At 33.3% G+C, this 23818-nt stretch overlaps 1 protein-coding gene across 1 annotated transcript in view; it reads right to left on the bottom strand.

The window, feature by feature from the left end:
• Nucleotides 1–5640: 5640 nt before the first annotated feature.
• Nucleotides 5641–23818, bottom strand: part of LOC133334745 (uncharacterized) — an 88580-nt gene continuing 70402 nt past the window's right edge. Inside the window, exon 7 of the mRNA XM_061543073.1 lies at nucleotides 5641–6130. Coding sequence (XP_061399057.1) covers nucleotides 5641–6130 — 490 coding nt within the window. The remainder of the gene's footprint in view (nucleotides 6131–23818) is intronic.

The following is a 23818-nucleotide window of genomic DNA, read 5'->3' as shown; positions in this document are numbered from 1 at the left end:
ACCATATACATAAAATCAGACGAAAATATATTTGGAAGAACCACGCATTATTCTATTGTGAATTTAATACGCAAAGTACAATACGTTATGGAAAATTTCGTCTCAATCGAACAAACCTTGGGAGTTTGTTGCACCATTTACAACAAATCGGATGAACGTATATATGGGAGCTATACTAAATCTGAATCGATTTTCCGTTTGCCCCTTACAAACATATGCACAAAGACACAGTGTGATGAATGGTAAAAAAATATGTATTAGTATTTTGATTGCCACCAAGATTGGTTTATACTGGTATCTATATCACGAGTTTCACAAAAACGTCAACCACATAGGTGAAAAATGGTTTTTTTGATAATGCTGTTATGTGTGTATCTTGAGATGACAACCCCAAATAAAACAAAGTTTGTCTTCTATCTCCATCGAAAAATTATGTATTCGTCACGCACATGTTACATTTTGCCTCAATAAGTTTAGAACCGGACTTACAGGCAAACATTTCGTGAAAATTGGTCCATAACTGCATAATGATATACTAAAGGTCTTAGGGCCACACAAAGCTGTAACCTAACAACGTAGTTGTGTGGGGTATAACATAACACATTCTGTTTTGAATTTAATTTTTTTAGTACATGTGTGTAATGGTGTGTTACGAATGTAACATGTGCGTGACTAGAAGCCAACAAAATGGGGACTACGCCCCTTATGTATCATTTTTCAAAATTTTAACTCCATCTACCTTTAAATGATGCTGACATTTTGAAGCTCGATTTTGAGGGTTTTTTTTAATTTTACTTGTAATTGTATTTTCTGTGGATCATTTCCGCTTCAATAAATGACCTCATACGGATATTGATCTTTTTCGAAAAGAGAACTTTAAAAACGTCAGCCGAAAGAGAGATGTACCCAATTTATCTCAAAAATAGTGTGAGCTGACACATCCATGGTTCTTAATGGACCACATTGAAATCGGTATACACCTAAGTCTGTTTTTACACGGTAGATTGGTTCCAGAAGAAGCCGTGTAAAAGAATAGTGTAAAATAGACATTGATCTTATACATAAAGAGAATTCCCCTAAATTAGTGCTATTCACATTTGCTTTGACCAGTAAAAATTGTTTGTACGCGCTAAAGGGGAATTCACTTAAATCTTTTAGCTTGTGTTTGCAAACTATCGATGGTTTCAGACTTTTTTCTTTCATAAATACTATTTTGTGATAGAAAAAGTATTTATGAAATCGTGCTAAATCTAATAAAATCGTCTAAAAAAATTAAAAATATTCAATTTTCAAACCGTGTTATATCAAAACCGTGTACAAAAAGACCGTGTAAAAACAGACTTAGGTGTATATCGATGTATTTTTTTAAGGTGCACCCCGAAATCGGATGCGCGTTAATGGCATATGATGTTTTCGGAAATTATTCGCGTTTTACGAGTTTTTGGGTACTTCAATGCAACATGTAGTACATCATAGCCATCAAATGAAATTTCGCAAAGTATACATGGATTGGAAGATAAACTTCAGTACTTCCGCATGATTTAAAATGTATATTTCATAAAATTATTTTTTTAAGATTTATTCCTATTTATAGAACCCCAAGATTTATTGAAAGGGTCTTGATATCGCTGTGATTTACAAACCGCTTCACGGACTTGTGTGATTTTGATATCATTTGATTTATCATGGTGTTCAGATTATGTAGATATTTTTAAATTAATTTTTAGGTGTGTGTATGCCATTAATATAATGAAAATATTTATGTAATCTGCTATATTTTTTATTTTTCTCATATTTCGCGAAGATGTGCAACTTCATCGCGATTATTAAAATATATTCATATTCTTATTTTACGGAGGCGTAATTTTAAGATTCTTTTCTTAAACGGCATATACATTAGAATTTTTTCCGGGTTAACTACTTTATGAGGATTTCGTTAACCCAGTGGGTTTCAATTGTCAATTCCTTTGCATATACTTCAAATAAATCGCATAAAGTAGGTTAACGCGGTAAAAAGTTCTAATGTACAAGGAGTTTAATGCCCAAAATTAAAACCTCGATAAATTTTGCGCGCATCAACCAAAAATTTGATCGCGAACGTTTTCGGAGTCGGAACATTTTTCTCTATATGTGTACCAAAAATCATTGATGTGCCACAAAAACAAAATAGCTGATTTTTTGAAAATGGAATATTAAAAAATTGGCAATATATAAATGAATTTGCTGTTCGTTATTCTCGCTAAAACTCGAGAACGGCTATACGGATTTTTCTTATCTTAGTCAGGGAAGGTTTAAAAGGTGAGAAAAATTCGAAAACCGCGAACAATTTGCAAAAAACGATTATGAAGCATAATTCCATTTAAACAAATTTTTTATCGAGCTATTTTGATCGCACCATGTCATAGTTGTCATTTTATTTCTTTACGCCTTCATTTGTCAATTATTGAAAATTTTAAATTTTTTATTTGTATTTACTTTTTTCAATTAGATTGGCATTGTACTGAAACTATTTTATGTGAGAATACAAAAAATTTAATGGACATTGTATGTACAAGTTTTCCATAGAATACACGAACATTTTGGGACAAATGAAAGGATGGATAATCAGAAGATATTTTGAATCGAGTTTGTGTCCATTCATTGAACTTTTATTCTAAGATCCATGCCCAATAGGAACATGCTGTCCCTTAAAGTATCTAATACTTGGTCAATAGCTTTGAAATTATAAACACAAAACCTCGCATATATCCGATACCAAAATGTGTATCGCAGAGAAAACTTATATAAGAAGACATTTTAAATCGAAATTTATCTCTGACTTTCCTTTTATTGCAAAATTAGACTATTAAACTCGAATGAGAACAACAAACTATAAACTAACAATATAAAAAATATATAGAGCTTTGAAATTTCGCACATATATTGTTACTATTCCTAAGATGTTTTGTACTTAAATAATAATGTCTAATGTGAAGGATAGCAAGTAAAACCGTAGTCAAGTTCGACCGGACCAAAGTTTAAACCAGTAGTCGTTTGAAATTGGGGGCACCACTATGTGAGGCTATCCTAAAAAGATAGACCGATATCGATAACATTTGGTAAGGAGATTTGTTACCCAATGGGAACTCAAAGTATCTAATTACAGACAATTGGTTAAAAATATGCCTAGAGTCACAAACACTAATGGTGATACCGTTAGATGGAGATATCTTACAAATTGAACATTGGTTCAATAAGATTTACTATCATATAAAAATTCAAAATACTGAATTATAGCCGAATAGCCAAAAAGAAGCCAAAATACGGAATAATGGGAGCTATGTGGGAGAAACTCAATGTACCAAATTACAGACAATTCGGTTGAAAACGCGCATTACTATCCAAAAAAGTTGAATATTACACAAAAATACCATTGTATGTGGGGCTACCCCAAAAATATCCCATTTTCATTACCAAACTTCCAATCAAACATCTAACTTAAATATTGAGATCAGTATCGTGATTTCATTATTTTCATATTCTGATTAGTAATGTTGTATACATATACTTCCTGAGGTCTCCTGTGTTGCAAGAGAATGACAAATTTAATATACACTTCACATTATGGTGAATGTTATAAAAAGCTTACTTGAAATTGGGCTACCGTTATATGGAAGTCGTATAAACATATTTGGAAAGAATTTAAATCCGAATGACGAAAAATTCGGCTCTTGATGTCTACATTATATGACTTTATTTAAATTTATTTTCTATTTATTCAATATTACAAAAATTATATCTATTGCAATTTTAGAAGGGAAAACTACGTTTCACGTTCGACAATTGCAAATTACAAATTTTCTATTGCAGCAAGACTCGGTCATAAACATCAAATAGTAGATACTCAGAACAGTAATGTTACTTTATGTGATTGTCAGGGAACGTGTTTCACACCCAACCCAACTAAAACTCGAAATTCTATACTGCAGAGAAATGTGTGCTATAACTTCCGATGTAACGATCAATATTGCATATGGGAAAAACTATAAAAATGGATATATCTTAACCGGTTTATATATCTTAAATTGTTTATGCAAGTATCAATAGAAACTGAAAATAAATATAAAATATCGAAAATTATTCTTTAACAATATTGGCAAGGCAAGGCAACGTTTGCCGGGCCCACTAGTTAAAAAAATGAATTGCTGTTAGTTAGTCTCGCTAAAACTCGGGAGCGGCTGAACGGATTTATCTGATCTTAGTCTTGAAATGTTCGTGGAGGTCAAGGGAAAGTTTAAAAGGTGCAGCCTATTTGCATTTTCACGAATTTAGTATCGAGCTAATTTGTTTGCACCACGTCGTAGTTGTTATTTTGAGATATTTTGGAATGTTCATACATTTTGGGACTAATGCAAGCATGGAAAATGAGAAGACATTCTGAAATAAGATCCATGCCCTAGATTAATTTGTTTGAAAATAATAATAATAATAGGACCATGTTGTTCATTAAAGTACCAGAAAAGTTTATAAGCCACTGAAATATGAAATCAGGTTGTTATATGCTAATCGTTTTTCAATATCTTTGAACTTATAAATAGAACAGCTCGCATATATCAAAAATGTGTATCACAGAAAAAAACTAATGTACGAGATATTTTCTTTACTGAAATCTATCATCAGCTGGAAATAGAACAACTAAAAAACCAGTAATATAAGAAAAGATAGCCAAGACATTATAACTAATTTGAATATTATACCAAAACCTCCGTCCGATGTTACTACATATAACACTCAGGTTGGAAAATGGAGGTAAGAACTTCAAGACACCGAAAATTAAACGGGAAATGATTATGGCGTATTTTTAAATCGTTTAGCTATAGTGCATAATTTCTGGGATGACGTTTTTTATTCACAGGAGTCCGTTGTGCCTAATTATAGCCAACTCTATGAGAAAATTAGGTCAATGTCTTTATAATGCCGAAAATGGGGCGAGACCTGTATTGATATTTCTTTGTAAAGAGATGTTGTACTAGCTGATCATCTAAAATAAAAAAAAAAAATAAAAAAATACAGCCAATTTGGTTGAAACACGTGATCAAACCCGCCAAAACACAGAAGGGTGGACCAATATTAACAATTTTTAGTAGGATTCATGCAACCAAATAAAACAGCCAATTACAGCTGATTAGGTTGAAAAAAGTGTTCAAATCCCCAAAGGATCGTATAATGTGGAGTGCCATTATATGGAGGCTTTTCGGAAGCTTCGACAAATTTTGTTAGGAACATGTTCTACTCAATGATCATCCAAAATGTGGGGACTATCCTAAATAGTGAACATTTTCAGTACCAAATATCCTAGGAGTAGTAGCAATGTATGTGCAAATTGCAGAGCTCTATCTCAAATCGTTGAGGGTAGAAAAAGATAACTTAATATTGGGCTATCGTTATGTGACTTATACATCAACAATATGGCTATGTAAGACAACGTTTGCCGGGCCCGCTAGGTATATATAATTGTATTTTGATAATATGACAGAACACCTGACTCTGATAAATAATGTGTAGTTCCGGCGAATGTCGTGAAATCACAAACTAATTTTGCCAAAATATTTTTGTGTAAAATGTGAACACATCATGTCCGTATATATGTATATTGACATTTTAATCAATTAATGTACCTGTTTGCAATTCCCACAAGCGTAGAGCATTATCTCGGCCTTCCTTGTCTGTTGAAAGAATAACCTTGCACATTGGATCCAATTTCAGAGTGGTAACAGGAGCATTGTGTCCTATTAACGTAGATCTGCAATTGCCGGTAACCAGATCCCATATGAGTATTTTTGCGTCTTCGAGTCCTGCAATAACACAAGCGTTTGTCTGTGATATCGCCAATGATGTGGTATTACACGTAGGTTTCCATTTTTTAAAAAGCGTTCCACTTTGTAAATCATATACAACAATAAAATTCGGCGTGGGTTCATTCAATTCCTTTGCCACAACACACACATATGAACCTTCATGTGTAATGGCCGACAGAGAAGTTATAAAATCGTGGTGAGGAATACGCAAATCGTACAGCAATTTGCGTTGTGATAAATGCCACACAAGTAACGGGAATGGTTTTTGGGTTTCATCTCCACAGACCAATATTCTAAAACAAAACATAAATAAAAATATATTATGAATATATGTATATATACATATAATTAGCATCAGTAGGTCGACTCAGTAACTTATAACTTATATAGACAATTTTGTCTATTTTTTTTTTATTTAAGTCTCGTACCTATTATATTGTGCTCCGTACAAAAATACCGACATTCAGGTTATATCACCATGTTTATCAAACAATTTCAACTTTTGAAAACATTTGTATTGAGTCGACAACATGTTGTTTTATTAGGAAACACAAATTTGTTCATGATTAAATTCTATTTTCAATGGGGAGGAGGGACAATACTGACATGGCAAACTTCTAGCACCGCCAACAATTTTGACCATATTTTCAGTTGTCCCCCTAATGCATACCTTTGAATGGAAGGATACATTTGTCTTTTGGTGGAATAGTTCGTCGCGTATTTCGTAACTAATGTTGGTTTATTTGCCAATTTCTCCATTGAAGCGTCCAATAACTTCTCCATTACTGAGGAAAAATGTTTTCCACAGAGAACTATTGACGAAATACTAAAAACATCCAAGCAAAATAACGAAATGAATAAAGAAGAGGAAAAATCATACAAAACAATTACTTATATACCTGGACTATCTGAGATATTGCGTAATTCGAATACTAATAAAAGAGTAAAGTGATTGACTGACTGATTTAACGATTCATCAACACCCAGACGAAACGGCTGAAGCTAGAATCTTCAAATTTTGGGTGAGGGTGACTCTTGGTCCAAAGGTGACAGATAAGGCTGGGTTTTTAGAAATTCGTACTAGAACGGTACGACAAGTACTAAGTATGGTATCATTAGTATTTGCTAGAATTCTGAAATTTGGATTGAGGGTCACTGATGGAGTGTAGAATAGATGTAGCAAAGGGTTTTTAGAAATTTGAACTATAAGTTTCCGAAAAGTACTGAATTTGGTACAATTGGTACAATTTAGTAGCAAGTAAATGGATTGAGCTAAAAAATTGAAATTTGGAATGCAAATTAAGGTTGAAAAGTAGGGTCGATATAAGAGCTGGCATTGTGTGTAATGTGTACTTATGTATAGGAAAAGTAATATATGGTACTATATTCGGTACAAATTTAATTTGGAGGTACAAATAGAATTGGAATCCTGAAAATTTAGATTTGGGAATGTACGTAGTTTTAGAAACATTTTACTTACGTGTACGAAATGTACTAAATCGTACTATAATTGGTACAATTTGGATTTGGGTGAACCGATAAAGCTGGAGGGTTATTGTATTTTGAAAATTCGTTTGGTAATATACATGGATGGTCAGTGAGAAACTGTGACGTAAATGACATGCATTTCCGACGTATAATACATACGTCAGAAACGTCGGAAACCCACCCAAAACCATTAGGTTTTTGACAAAATAGCTATTTCCATTAATCAATCAATTAATTACGTGTGGTTTACTCAAATCCATATAAAATATTAAATTTTTCTTCTCTAAAAAGTTTAGAATATATAAAGATAATATATATTCTTGAAAATAACTGTATATGGAAATAATATTCAAATAAATGAAGTTTACTATATTTATTACATATTATACAGGTATATGACGTTTACACCTTTTTGACTGTCGAAAACATAAAAATTCGTCACACGGATCATCCCTTGTAATATATGGTATCAAAATTTGGTATCAAGATTTTGGTGAACCGATAGAGCTGAGCTATTTAGAAATTCTTACTAATGAGAACTAAGTTTTATAAAATTTAAATTTTGGGTGAACCGATGCATGAAGTTTTGGAAATTTGTACTAAATGGTACCAAACGCGGGTTTGGGTGAACCGACGGAGCTGGAATTTTGAAATTTGACGTTCGAATCACTTTTGGATGTTGTATTGGGCTTTGTGGAAAGTGGAAAGAAATTCGTAGTAATGTGTACTAAATTTGGTACAATTTAACTTTTAAGTAAACCAATTGAGCTGTAAACCTTGAAATTTGGAAATAAGGTTACTGTTAGAGTATAGGATTGGGGTATGGATATAGTTTTGGAAATTTATACTTATGGGTACTATACTGTACTACACTGCGTAGCATAACTATAGCCGCACCTTTAATTCAATTGGTATGTTAGTTGACAAATAAAATGGACCAATTAAGTTATGGTTCACAATAAAACGATCAAAAACACATATTATTCAACAAAAATAATTAATTTGTTCTTTATGGTTTCGCCGAATTCTGAACTTTCAAAATTACTGGCGTTGCATAACTATAGACGCACTTTTACAAAATTAGAAAAATTCATTTTTAAAACTTAAATAAAATAAAATAACTTTTATAAATAATGGGTAGGGCCTCCCTTATTTTGAATAGGTTCACAAATTTATCCATCATACTGTTGATTAAAATTATTCGCAAGTCTTCATCGTTGGCCGCCATTCATCGATAATCACTTCTTGGAGGAAAAAAATAAATACAGTTTGGTATTGGCGGTTTTCTGCATAGACACGATGAGTCAAGATTCCACACATGTTCTCGATCGGATTCTGGTCGGCGACTTTTATGAACTGGTGCTATAAAACGAGTCCTTCATTGTTGCTGTTTTCCCAAAATGGCAATACTTTGTCTTCCAAGACTTGAACGTACTCCATTGAATTCATCCGACAACATGGAAATGTCAAATAAAGCATTCCGTGGCTATAAAAAGCTCCTAAGACCATTAAGGAACGCCACCGAAATATCGTGATTCAGTTCGTAGATCTCTCCAATAATAACTAAAACCATCTGGGGCATCAAGATTGAACGGAATGCTTTATTTGACATTTCCATGTTGCCACTATGCAAAATGTTTTGTACGGTCGTATTACCCAAATACGTTGAATCGATATCTCTTAGCAAACTAAACAAAATCGCCAAACAAAATTCAATAATTATACAATGTATTCAAATATTTACATTCTTATTGAAAATTTCATATTTTCTTTTTATTTCTTTTCTATTTTCAACGAAAGAAAAAAACAAAACTACGTTCTGTCATAACTTTGAAAATTCGTACGTCGACGTATTTCGGTACAATTTTTACACAATTTAAAATTTTTTACTTTTCATTCATCATTTTATATTTTACTGCAAAAGTTAGAAAATTTTATAAATATTTTCATGCTGTCAAAATAATTTTATTTTCGATAAATACTCTCAATTGTTAGGGATGGGACAAATTTCTTGGTTATTCTCAGAGTGATTCGAATTGAACAATGTACAAAAGTCGGTGTTCGCTCAGCAAATTTTATATGGGGAACTATGTAATTACTTCATAATTAAGGGTCGAACAACAAATGAGAGAGCAAACAACGCTCGTATGTACATGGCATTAGGGTATGGATGTAGTTTTAGAAATTATATTTATGAGTACTAAATTGTACTAAATTCGTTACAATTTGAATTTTGGGCGAACTGATAGAGCTGTGATCCTGAAATTTGGAGTTAGGATCTTTGTTGGGATGTAGTATTGATCTTTGTAGAAAGTTTTGGAAATTCGTACTAATGTGTACTAAATGCTACCAAATTTTGATATGTTTGAACCGATAGAGCTGGAATCTTGAAATTTGATGTTAGAGTCACTGTTGAGGCTAATGTGTACTAAATTTGGTACAAATTAAATTTTGGTGAACCAATACAGATGGAATTCTGAAATTTGGAGTTAGTGTTACTGTTGGGGTTTGGAAGTTTTGGAAATTTGCATTAATGTGTACAAAATGGTACCAAAGTTGAAGTTAGGATCACTGTTGTAGAGTTGGAATCTTGACATGTGAAGTTAGGATCATTGTTGGGGTGTTGGATTATGGTATGTAGAAAGTTTTGGAAATGTCTACTAATGTATACTAAATGACACTAAATTTGGTACTGTTTGTATTAAAAGTTAACCGATAAAGCTGGAATCCTCAAATTGAGAAATAAGAATTCCATTGGATTGCATGGTGTAGTTAGTAATGGAAATAAGTACTTATGTGTATTAAATGGTACTAAATTTTAAACAAATTGGATTTAGGTGAACCGATAGAATCCTGAAATTTGGAATTAAGATTGGTGTATGTGAGAAGTGTTAGAAATTCGTATTTATGATTGTTAAAGTGGGTAGTTGTGGCAATTTATATTAATGTTTACTAACTGGTTTTTAATTCGGATTTGAGTGAAGATATATTTAAAATTTGGAAATTTTAGAAGAGTACAAGGGACAAAAATTAAATCAAATTTTGTATAGAGCTAGATTTCTTTTGAAGTCAGAATTGGTGTGTAGGGTTGAGATATGGAGGTAGTTTTAGAAAAAGTATTATACGAGAACATAGGTACTAAATTGTTCTAAAAGTATTAATAATGGTTGGTATTGGGTTTGAAATACTTCCCACATTTGCTAACGAAGTAGTGGGTATATGCTAGTCTATTATAATTATCTAAAATCTAGGAATACCGTCAATAGTCTGTTCAGCAAAACAAAATCAAAAAAAAATTAAAAAGGAAGACAAGTGTAATGTAGTATATAAGACAAAAAGTAATGGGAACAAATATAGAGTTGGGTAATCTAGTTCACGTAGCGGATCGATCTTTCTCGTTCCTTTTTATAAAAAGGAACTAGATCCTTAATGTAGTTCCTTTGTTCCATATAGTTCCTTTACTCCATACAGTTTCTTTTCTCTTTATAGTTCCTTTCCTCCACATAGTTCCAATTCCTAGATAGTTCCTTTGAATATCTCTCTTTCATCGTTCTTTTTGTTTTTGCTCGCAAAGTTCCGTGTTGATTTGTTAATAGATGAAATATTTAAAAATTGTGCAAAAATGAAAACAAAAAATATTTTAAATAATTTATGTTTAGTAGAATATTCAGAAGCTACACCACGAAGTCAGGCACCAACGAAACGAACTTCTCATTGGGGTCGTATCGCTGGTAACGTAAGAACTTCGAATTGTCACAAGAGAAATTTGGGTTTGAAAGGTTTTTTGTAAAGAAGCTATTAATAGCTTCTGGGGAGAATATCCCAACAGAAAACTAAGGGAACTGATGAGGATCAGTGGCGAGATCCGAAACTATAGTCTTCCCTGCCTTACTCCTCGGCGGACAATGCCATACATTCCCCACTAATAAATAGTTGTTTTTTATAAAAACAACAAACTGGGATTAAGCCTGACTATTTTGCAAAAACAAGATATTTTAAATAAATAAAATAATTTTACTATTTACACAATAATAAATTGATATATGTATGTTTATATATTGTTAACAATGGAACTGCATTTAAAAAACGAACGAGAACGAATGAAGAATATGGAAATAAATAAACGAGATCTGTGAAAGGAACGAGACAAAAAAGAAAAAGCGAGAGCAGAAAAGAGAACGAAATTTAAAAAGAACTATATTAATTACAGAGCTGGCACTAGTTCCGATCGTTCCTGTTCACGGAGCGAACATGGTTTTTAAATAATAAAGATAGTGAATGTCTTGCTGTGGGTCTTTTGTGTAGAAGAGAGAATATTTAGTTAAACAGGGATCTATTTTTCACTACAGACTGATAAGCATGTGTAGCGTGCTTGCCACATGTGAGATAAAGAATTGTGTGTGTCCACTCCATGCGTTATGGCAGATGCACTCTCTCTCTCTCTCTCTTTTACACATTAGTTTAAGATAGGTTAAGTCAGATTGTAATACTTAGGTCTTAAGAATCATTTTTAATATTAATAAAAGTGTGTAAATGCACCACAAACAATACAGAAGTGCTTTCACTCCGCGGACAGTATCCGCGTAAGATCCCTAGTTTTTCATTGGTCCTTCGAGCCGGATCAGTGACCGATTGTGGAGGAAATTGATGCTGAAGAATTTGCCTTAAAGGTCAAGGAAATTCTCTCAGCTTGGAGGAAATCCAAATAGAAAAAAAAATAATTGAAAACAGAATGCCGAGTCAAAAGGAGACTGCGGTGAGGAAAATGGCGGTGACGGCGAGACATTTAGCCAGTGAAGCTTCAAGTCTGAGCATAGCGCCTACAAATGAAGATAAGCTAGGCAGAGCCTCGGCACCGACCCTGGAGTCGGAGATAAACAATCTCCTAAATAATATTAACATGTTCGCAGAGAATATCGATCGACTAGATGCGACTGTGGTACCGAGCCTGTATGACTTCATAGAAAGTCTAGTGAGGGACGCATCCGATGAAGTAAAACGCGATCCGGTGGTGCGGGATCGGTGGATGGAGATATTGGAGAAGAAATCCAATATGGCAGGAGGTTTTAGGCCAGTCCAAGAACAAATGGGCAGCCTTCAAAGAGCATTGGAGGAGAAAAGCCGTGACGTGGCGGAGTTACGGGCAAGGAATAAAGAGCTAGAAGTTGCTCTAAAAGGATCGGAAGACGCCAATGGTTGCCTTAAAGAAAGAGCGCAGGCAAGTTATAGAAAGTCTAGAGATAGATACATTGACTTGTACTTGCAAGATCTCAATCTTAAAGATGAATTGGTTGCGGCTGCAGAGAAAGCCCAGGCAGCAGAAAAATCCTGGGAAGAAGAGAAAATGAAGCTTTTGAAAGAACTGGATCTTTCGGAAAAGGCACGAGGAGCAGCAGAGGCCGAACGTGATCAGTTGGCCATACGAATGATTGCCAACGAAAAAAAGGAGCGGGAAGTAAGTAATATTCCATTTGCTCAAAGTAATATTCTATTTGCGCAGAAATTAGCTCCAGTCCGGTTGGCCATGAAAAAGAACGATGCGGTGGCTGGTGCTGAGAAACCAGTTATGATGAAGCCGGCGGAAAATGGCACTGAACCCACAACAAAATGTGATAGTGGTGATAAGCAGAAACCGCTAGTTACGGATGTTCCGGTCAGGAAGATTGTCGATATAAATCGTGGAAATGCGGCCGGGAAGTCGGATCCAGCAGTCAGATGCAAACGTTAGATAGTGCACCACGTAATAAAGAGGACTTTCTGCCGAAGAGGAATGGATTTTGTGCAGAAGGGGAAGGTTTTCCCACCAAAATGAAGTCTGCGGTCAGAAGCGGGAACAAGCTGAGGAATGAAGCCGAGGCTATGATGAGATGTACAAATGGCACCTGGAGAATGATGCTGCCGGCCAAAGATGCGGACAAGCCACTTGGAAGCCGTGTGATCGAGAAGCTGACGAAGATCATGCCCAATGGTTCTGGCTGGAAGATGAAGCCGGCAGACAAAGGTGGAGGTGCCGATATTAGAAGCTGGTTGAAGAGATGGCGGTGGTACCTAGATGCGATCACCTAGCTGTTTTTTGGTTTCTTTATAATTAATTTTTTGATATTTTATAATTTTTATATCTTGAAATAGTTTATATTTTATATTCATTTTCTGGCCCGCAAGATGTTTTCTGGCCCGCAAGATGTTAAATAATAAAGATAGTGAATGTCTTGCTGTGGGTCTTTTGTGTAGAAGAGAGAATATTTAGTTAAACAGGGATCTATTTTCGTATACAGTCCACTTGAGATAAGAGATTATTTTGGTTGAATGTTTGTACACATTAATAAGATAGGAAGTTTCTATTGCCACATGTGGTATGTTTGGGTGAGATTACGGGGAGTAATCTTCACTACAGACTGATAAGCATGTGTAGCGTGCTTGCCACATGTGAGATAAAGAATTGTGTGTGTCCACTCCATGCGTTATGGCAGATGCACTCTCTCTCTCTTTTACACATTAGTTTAAGATAGGTTAAGTCAGATTGTAATACTTAGGTCTTAAAAATCATTTTTAATATTAATAAATTATTGTGTAAATGCACCACAAACAATACAGAAGTGCTTTCACTCCGCGGACAGTATCCGCGTAAGATCCCTAGTTTTTCAGTTCCTTTCTCGGAATAGTTCCAATGAACAGTTCGTTCCGGAACTACCCAACTCTAAAAAAAATCCAACTATGCCAAAACATATATGTTTATACAACAAAAACTAAACTTAAGACGAGACTTTGTGGACATAAGTCACATCAAAACTCAGACAAACCTTTCGAACAAAAAACGGCGCATGCTGCACATTGCACAAAAACTGGACATACGACGTAGACATATTTACACAGGAAAATAAATATAAACGACGATTCACCCTAGAAATGTTCAACATAATAAATGTACCTAACGTACCTAAGAACATGCACATACTTACAGAAACATAGTTCATAAGCACCTACGAAGAGAAACTTAGTTTAGCATAGACGGTGATAAAAAATCGGTTGCTTTTCTCAAAACCGGAAGTTTATACAGTATTTTTCGGTTAATTGACCCTACGCTTAATTGGTTTCCACGTTTAATTGAACCATATGATTGGGCAAAAATATCACATTGAAAAATACATGTAAATTTTCACGGATAATTAAACCCTGTTAATTGATTTTCCCGCTTAATTGGTTCAAAATACATGTAAATTTTCACGGAACCCAGTTAATTGATTTTCCCGCTTAATTGGTTCAAAGTTCATGTCATCAAAAATAAATTTCGTTTTACTTTTCACCGGTTAATTGCAAAATAATAATTGAAAAATAACCTGGCATTTTATACATACATATTTGACATAATTTCTGAAAAATACTAGGTGGCATCTCTACTAATTCAAAATATATGTTTATTGCTAAGGAGAAACTGCGAGAAAGCGTAATTTATAGTAGTTCCAATTATACATGATTACTGTAATTGAATAAACTATTCAATTAAGCGGGTTCGGATAAAAAAAATACAAGAACAAAAAGGAAAAAACATAACTAACGATTTTTTCAATTGACCTAGAGCCAAACAAAAGTCCACAATAATTAACATATCACATACACACAGGGAAGAAAAATATTGAAAAATGCATGTATACAAAGAGTTAAGACACAAAAATCCAAAAAAAAATTACACACAGATAAAAATTTTCATAACTTTATAGTTTATTTTTCGATATTGTAGATGTACCACGCATAGAATAAGAGTAAAAATTCCAATAGTCATGAGAAAGCCACTATTTCCAAAACATGTAAACGTTTCATTAATATCAAAAATATTTTCTACCGTACGACTACTTTGCTCATTTCCCCCTCTCTCTATCATTCGACATAAACAAATGTATTTCTCGCAAATATTGTACGTATTCCTCCCTGTATGTATTCCATCATATACTGAACTTATCCGGAGTTATGACAGTAATGTACGGTTCAGATGATGCAATGTAGTTCCTTCCACTGTATCAACTCAGTATTCCCTTATTGATATCTAATTATGAGCTAAGCAATTCGTTTAGATCACTACGAGAAATATATAATAGTATTTCTATATCTGATCTTACACATGCATTGTGAGAATACGAACTAAAAACATATATCGACGTCAAAAGTGATGATTAAAAAAGAAAACAATGATCTGCAATAGATTTGATTAGTTCAAAAGTCGGACGCGCCGATATGATACCCTTCACCACTTTGGGTACATACAAGATATGTTAATATCTACAATATCCTGTTGATAGAACAGACAGGAAAGGACGATTGAAATGGAATCGAGCGAAATTATATATATATATATATATATATGTAATATATATGGGAAATTACAAAATTCTTTTAAAATTCCATTAAAAAAAATTTGAAAATTTTTTTTGTGAGCACATTTATGATTTTTGGTACATAGGTTAAGATAAATATGCTGATTCGAAATCTGTTCGCGTTCACAAATTTATAGCGGTTTCAAATCTTGTATTTCAAATATATATTAAATGGATTACTTTTTGTTGTAATTCGCGAATTTCTTCACAAATGGATAAACACATTTGTTTTCTTTGCATACTTGTCAAATCACATTGAAATACGGTGCAATATTCGCGAAAAAAACAAAAAGAAGCATAAGGATATCTGAAAATAAAAAAAAATATTTTTTTTTTAATTAAGACAGAACTTTTTTGGAATTTTCAATTTTTTAGTGTAGTTAAGGGAATACGGTTTTGCCTTAATCTTCTAAAATATATGACGCTTTCTCCTGCAAATTCTTTTAGATGATTGTTAAATATCGGTAGATTCTATTGTTACGAGTTTTGACTTTAAAAACGACCAAATATATTGCAGTTACAGTATATGAAAATGATCACCATTAAAAAGGATGCCATTCGCGTATTCGTTGAAATCAGTTGATGCGTATGCGTTTTTCGGATAAACCGAATCAATCTCTTCCAATAATTATGAATTTTTCGAGGTTAAGTTTAGCGGCTGAAGTGTGCCGCTCGATGCACTTTACTATGCAAAAACCCTAAAAATGGTTAAAAATCACGCAACGTGCATACGATTTTTATGCGCATCCGATTCTCCTATGAAAATACACGAAAGAACACCTATTTTAAATGGATCGGTTAAGAACCGCGGATGTGCCTCCACAATCGATTTTGGATAAAATACGCATATTATTCGCGTATCGATATATTTTTGACCTATTTTCACACAGATTCGCGAAAATGATAACACAAGAATGAATGTATATGAAATCAATTCGAAAAAAAACGCGATTATATACGCGAATTTGTCAAAATAAGTTTTTGCAGTTTTTCACATATTCAAGGTACCTATATCCGCCGTTTTATTGGGCGGAATTGAACATGGATGGGCTCATTAGATCCGGCACGTAAAAAAACTAAAATCACGCGGGGTTCCACCGAATTTGAATGGGCTTTCTTAATTTTAGACTCAAAAAATATGTTTTTTATAAAAATTTACGCACCAAATTTTCGTCTTTGGAACCCAATTGCAAAGAAGCTACGGTGAGCACATTCATGAGATATGCACTAAACGAAGCAAAATCACGAGTTCTACAATCCTATAATCAGTTTAGTCCATTATCTGGATGCGCATCCTAATTATAAGAAAAATTCAAAAAAAACCGAAATTCCGGCTTCAAAATATCAGCATCCATTTTGGGTGGATCCATTGATTATATCGAAAAATCATACATTAGAACCATATTGTCCATGGGGTATTCTGCAACTTAGTCACTGATCACATGTGCGTGCGTCGTGTAGTTTAGCCACAAATCAGGAAGGAACACAAAAAAACTCGTTGGCTTCAACACATATTCAACAATATTTTTACATTACCACCATCACAGCTTCAACCAAACTTATTATTTATTACCAATATTTTAAGATTTTGACAAGAACATTTTATTTTATAGAAATGAATTTAAATTATATGCAATATGTTCATATTTCGCGAGTTATAACCTTGCAAACCTCAGCTTCAAGGAATTTAAAAGATTTTTGTAATTATATATATATATATATATATATATAAGACTTATATCAAAATCTGAACCGATTTCAACAAACATTATCACGTATCATTTTTTCCTCAATTGCATTCCCTATGCAAAATTTTGCACGATCGGCCAAATATTGGAAGTTTGGTATACATTCACAAAAATCGGACGAAACTTTTTATGGGAGCTATATCTAAATCTGAACCGATTTTAACAAAACTTTGCAGACATCAGTCTGGACCTAATTCAGAACGCTGTGCAAAAGTTTGTTCCAATCGGAAAAATATTGGGAGTTTGATGCATCGTTCACATTAAATTGGTCGAAACTATGTATGGGAGCTATATCTAAATCAGAACCGATACCAACAAAACTTCGCATACATAAGTATGGACCTGATTCAGTTCGCTGTGCAAAAGATTGGCCCAACCGGACAAATATTGGGAGTTTGGTGTATCATTCACAAAAAATCGGACGGAACTTTATATTACAATAGGGTTCGTCCATGGGCCAAATAAGTGAACTGTGCTAAATTTCATCCAAATCGGATCATAAATGCGACCTGTACTTTGTTCACACAAATACATGGACGGACAGACGGAAAGTGATTCTATGCATATTCTCAAAGGGAACCATGGGTCTATCTCGATTCCTTTTGCCTGTACCACAGTGTGGTGAAGGGTATAAAAACATTTTACGAAAAAACAGAGATATTTTAAAATTATAAAACAAAAAGTGAATTATAAACAGAAAGATCGGAATACAACTATGTATATTACTTTCGCTGTTTCTCTGTTACTCATACTCAGCTTTTAAGGTCCTATCATTATAAATGTATGTCAATGAAGTTTTCAACAAACCTTAAAAAGAAGACTAATGCTCAGAAGGATAAGCATGACATTCCCTGACATTTAATGATATAGCTACCTATTCGCTAGAAGTGCTACTGAATTATCCACTATGGATTTGAACAACACCAAACTGTTTAGTACGTCCAGGCGACACATACCCACAATATTCTTTGGAATAAAGGGTTGTCTGGAAAGATATTCTTACAAGACATCTCATTCTGCAGGCACATTTACATAAGATTAGAAGCGAGGCAAGCAGTAGATGTAGAGTGGGGAAGACAACGCAACTTTGGAACAACTCCTATGCCACTGCCCAGCTTTTGCAAGCCTTCGAACCTAATTCTTTGTAAATTATACTATCCTTGAACTAAGCGACATGGAAGAACATAACTAAGGTCTTATAATTCCTAGAAGTACATGGAGACCAATCTCAAGAAAATTTTCTTTTATTCCTTTCTAGAGCGCACAACAGAACACAAGATTGTGTAAACCACCACACATACAGTTACCAATAGCTGTAGTACATGGTTATTGTTTTAAACTATTTATTTTATATGGGTGGATTTAAATAAGATTGTGTTCCCAAAAAGGGGATTTCTTAGGATTAGGCACCTGTACCACATTTCATTTAACAATTATGACTACTATTTATTTTATATGGGTGGATTTAAATAAGATTGTGTTCCCAAAAAGGGAACTTTTTTAGGATTAATGGTGTTCTGTCACTTATTTCATCCATATGTAATTCCTTATGTGTGTCAAAATTAGCAGTGTACACAAAACATTTATTTTTGTGTTCAAATCGGCATATGTATTTTACATATGACATAACCTATAAACAAAAAAAAAACACTTTTATTTTTTCTTAAATCAACATCATTTTTTTATTAAACACCTACAAACGAAATAATAATTTGTAATTGTTGCCTTTTCATCCTTTTCTTTGAATTGCAATTGAAATATTTTCTTCCAACAATGTGTTTCATTCAAACAGCTGATTTCCTTATGTTTCACATACGAAAATAGAGCGCGTCCTATTCGGAAAAAATACATATGTAATTGCATATCGTTTTGACACATTGAAATTTCCGTATGTTTCACATGACGAGTTCGATTTGCATATGTAAAAAAGTGACAGCACATATGTAAAATACATATCGTGTAGAAACACCATAAGCACCCGAACCACATTTCATTCAACAATTATGACTCCTTCTACTTTTGATCTCGTGATATTGAAAGTGTTGATCTGCTGTTTTCATAAAATTGTAAGAGAATCTCGATATAATAAAAGTATTTTCATTTCGTTCATCGTTCAATAAATAATAACTTATCTTTTGTAATTACTGAGATTCAAGAATTGGGGACGAGGATATGCGGAAAATCAAATCAATATTTGTTCAACTGCAGGAATCCAATCAATCATTTGTTACTTTTTGATGGAAAAGCTCAAGAGAAAACGTACAATGAATTAATTGAAATAATGGTTACATATTTTGTAAGTAAGCAACATACTTTGTAGATAGAGTTGTAGATTTAAGAGGCACTGCTAGAGAATGTTATTTTGTGTGTGAGAATGAAGGCTACAAACAACGATACGTCGACAACATGATTTGCAAATTGGTTCAATTTTTGGAGCAATTGTCAAGGCGTCTAGTGAACTAGAAGCGTCTAAGGATTCGGGAAATGAAGTTCATGCTGTCAAACATTACAACATTACACAAAAGAAGTCAAACAGAATGAACTTTTCAAGCAAATTGCAACCTTGTCCTGGCTGTGGTAAAACACACCAAAGAGAGGAATGCTCTCATTTCAAGAACAGAACAAAATGTAATAAGTGTTCAAAATATGGGCATATATCGAAAGTGTGTCAGTCTCAAGATAAAAAGGAGAACTTTCGTCGAATTCAGGAAATGGTTGTGGAAGAATCATCAATAAGCGGTTGATACAATCAATAAAGGAAAGAATGGACAAGTTATGGTCAATATTAAGTTAAATAATGAAAAATTATCCTTTCATTTAAACATTGGAGCGGCATGATCATTGATTGGGCTTAAGTCTACTGAATATTGAAAAGCCCTTTTGTAATCTAAGTGAGAAAACATTAAATAGTATGCCATGTTGCCTCTAAAAGTAATAATAAAAGTTTAAGACAGAGTTAACAGCCAAAGTCGGAATTTGGCACTTTATTCAATTTAGCATTCAATTTAGAGATAAAATGTCCATACAATAACCTAATGAATGAAAACTGAGGTATTATATAAGTACAGCTGAATTACTACACAGGCGACAATCTTGTACAATTTAACGGCAATGTTTGTGAAAAAAAGGAACAGGTTTATGTATACTATTTTTTGGCTATGAAGCGCTGGATAGTAGGAGAAGTAAATGGGTAAATTGGAAGGACATCTAAAACTACTTGTTTTCTAAAATAAATTTGTATCCCCACCTCCTACTTGTTTTAAATATTGGCAAAAGCAAAACTTCTGGATTATCCCTCGCTTCATCGAAATTATCGATCATTTAATATTATCAATGTATGACCCAAATTTTATGTCGGGACCTATTGAAAAGAAATATTGTTTCAATCTTGTTACAGCTTAGTCCTTAATATTTTCTATAGTAAATAGATCCTGGACACTTACTACTTATTTTCTGTAAATTCTAATTTCACCCTTTCTGAAATTTCAAACCCTTTTAATCAGTTATCCACGGTTGGGGAAAACTAGCTTATATATCAAATTTCAAATTCTAAATTTTCTAAGACACATCAATGCTTAAAGTGTACAGTCAAGCTCAGAAAAATTGGTATAGAATAAAGTTGGCTTTGCATAAAATGTCTATTTATAAAGGAATATCAGAGTCCAACTTTATTTTGGACGCCAATTTCCTTTATTCGTTTACAATAAAAAAGCAAACTTAACATGTCAAGCCTGAAAACCTTTATGTGTTTCCCCTTTATGTTCGGTAAGTCCCCTTTTCCACAGGCAAATTGTTTAGCAAACGTCAAAAGTGTTTACATTTTAAATTTTTTAATATTTTATTATATAAATTGCAAAATTAAAAATTAAATTTCACTTGCACAAATGAAAGCAACCGGTTTGTAAACGAAAGCCGGCTGAGTGTCAGTAAAACGAATAGGTTAAAAAGGAAATGTCAACAAAATTGTGTGTACCGCAAATTCTGAACAGGCAAAGTTTTGTTTTTCTTCCTCGCACCACTCTCGCCTACAAACTCAGAATTTGCCAAATAAAAATTTGCCTGTGGAAAAGGGGACTAACTATTTACTTTTGAGTGTTACATATAGAATACATATTGAACTTGAAAAGTCAATTTTCACATCATTAAGAAAATGTAAGGATAATGTGGTATAGCATGGTAGACTAATGTGTAGAGATGGTATTTACCGCCTAAATAACAAAGGGGTGGGTAAATACCCATTTATGGGTATTTATTTGGGTATTTACTATATTGAATCGGTAATATATCATACACCCTATTTCCGGGTTTCTTTTATCAAATCGATTCAGAATGGATAGTTTTACGACACTTTAAAGACGTGGGTAAATACTTGGGTAAATACCCGAGTTTTTACCCAAAAATTGGGTATAAACTCATTAACTGCCTAACCACTTGACATGGCGGCCAAAATTTTGCACACATGTTTCTAATATCAAAGCAACTATAGAAATCCAACATGGGGTCCCTGGGTCCAAGTTTTGATATAGCCTCCATATAACCGTACCGTTTTGAAGATCCCATTCTCCATACAGGAAATAATGTTGATATTTGAACCACTTGTGTCAAAAACCACATTTCGAGTGAATATTTCGTGCAAAAAGAGATCACACTATGCCAAATTATAACCAATTTGATCGTAAAATGTGTCTAATAGACAAAAAAAAAAAACTTAAATCGGGAGATACGGTTATATGGGGGCTATATCAAAACTTGAACCCAGGGACCCATTGTTGGATTTCTATATTTTTTACCCACGTCTTTAAGGTATCGTAAAACTAGCCATTCTTAATCGATTTGATAACAGAAACCCGGAAATAGGGTGTAAGATGTTGTATTACCGATTCAATATAGTAAATACCCAAATAAATACTCACAAATGGGTATTTACCCAATTTACCGGGTATTTACCCAATTTACCGGGTATTTACCCACTGCCCATCTCTACTAATGTGGTATACTAGGCTTAAAATGCAACATAAAAAATATTAGCATTGGCTTTACACAGCTACTGCTAAATAATATTGTCATTATGACTAAATTACCAAACGACCTTTTTTACTTCGTAGCATCTGTGTTTAGCACGTATTTTACGTACGAACTTTTTGATATGACTAATCGGCAATGCGACACATATTGCCGAGGGTTGATTTTTATTTTTGTGTTGTCAACGCAAAAATGAGAAAAAAACAAAAATTTTAAAGGAAAAAGGTTTCACTTTGCCTGTTGTTATTTAATTTAAACTTTTCAAATCGTAATCAAAAACTGTCATTAAAAGGGCTAAAAACGAAAATATATCGACGCCTCCGAACCATAGTATGCTAAGTCGACTTAGCATGTTTTGAAGTTCTTTACGTTTTTAGATACTACTGTCCTTAATTTGAATTCTCTGAAATTTTGGTAATCATCGGCCAATTCAAACCAAAGTTATAATCAAAAATGTGCTTAGCATGGCACGTAAGATATAAGAAACTTCCATACTTTGAGAGCTTCTACTGAAAAACTTACTTTTCAGACTTATCATACTATTCTTCGGAGGCGTCGATATGTATATTAAATAAAAAACTTTTGGCAAACATTAAACATTGACTTTGATTTAAAAAATAATAATAATATTAATTGCAAATTAAAGGAATAAAACATTTTCTAAATTAAATGAAACATTTATTTTTGTCCAAGGAAATATAAAATTTCTAGTAGTTTTAAATCAATATTCGAAAATAAAATTATATAATATTAACAAATGGAATAATTCGATCAGAATTAAAAGCTGTGGGTCAAAGCTTAGTTCTATTTCCACCACGTTTTTTCCCTCAATTTGTTCTGTGGTTTCAGATTTGATAAAAGAAACCCGGAAATAGGGTGTATGATATATTACCGATTCAATATAGTAAATACCCAAATAAATACTCACAAATGGGTATTTACCCAATTTACCGGGTATTTACCCACTGCCCATCTCTACTAATGTGGTATACTAGGCTTAAAATGCAACATCAAAAATATTAGCATTGGCTTTACACAGCTACTGCTAAATAATATTGTCATTATGACTAAATTACCAAACGACCTTTTTTACTTCGTAGCATCTGTGTTTAGCACGTATTTTACATACGAACTTTTTGATATGACTAATCGGCAATGCGACACATATTGCCGAGGGTTGATTTTTATTTTTGTGTTGTCAACGCAAAAATGAGAAAAAAAAACAAAAATTTTAAAGGAAAAAGGTTTCACTTTGCCTGTTGTTATTTAATTTAAACTTTTCAAATCGTAATCAAAAACTGTCATTAAAAGGGCTAAAAACGAAAATATATCGACGCCTCCGAACCATAGTATG

Source organism: Musca vetustissima, unplaced genomic scaffold, assembly GCF_032173495.1.
Source record: "Musca vetustissima isolate MV318-11 ecotype Yass unplaced genomic scaffold, APGP_CSIRO_Mvet_v1 utg36403, whole genome shotgun sequence".
NCBI classification, from domain to species: domain Eukaryota; kingdom Metazoa; phylum Arthropoda; class Insecta; order Diptera; family Muscidae; genus Musca; species Musca vetustissima.
This window is presented reverse-complemented; position numbering and strand designations above follow the sequence as displayed.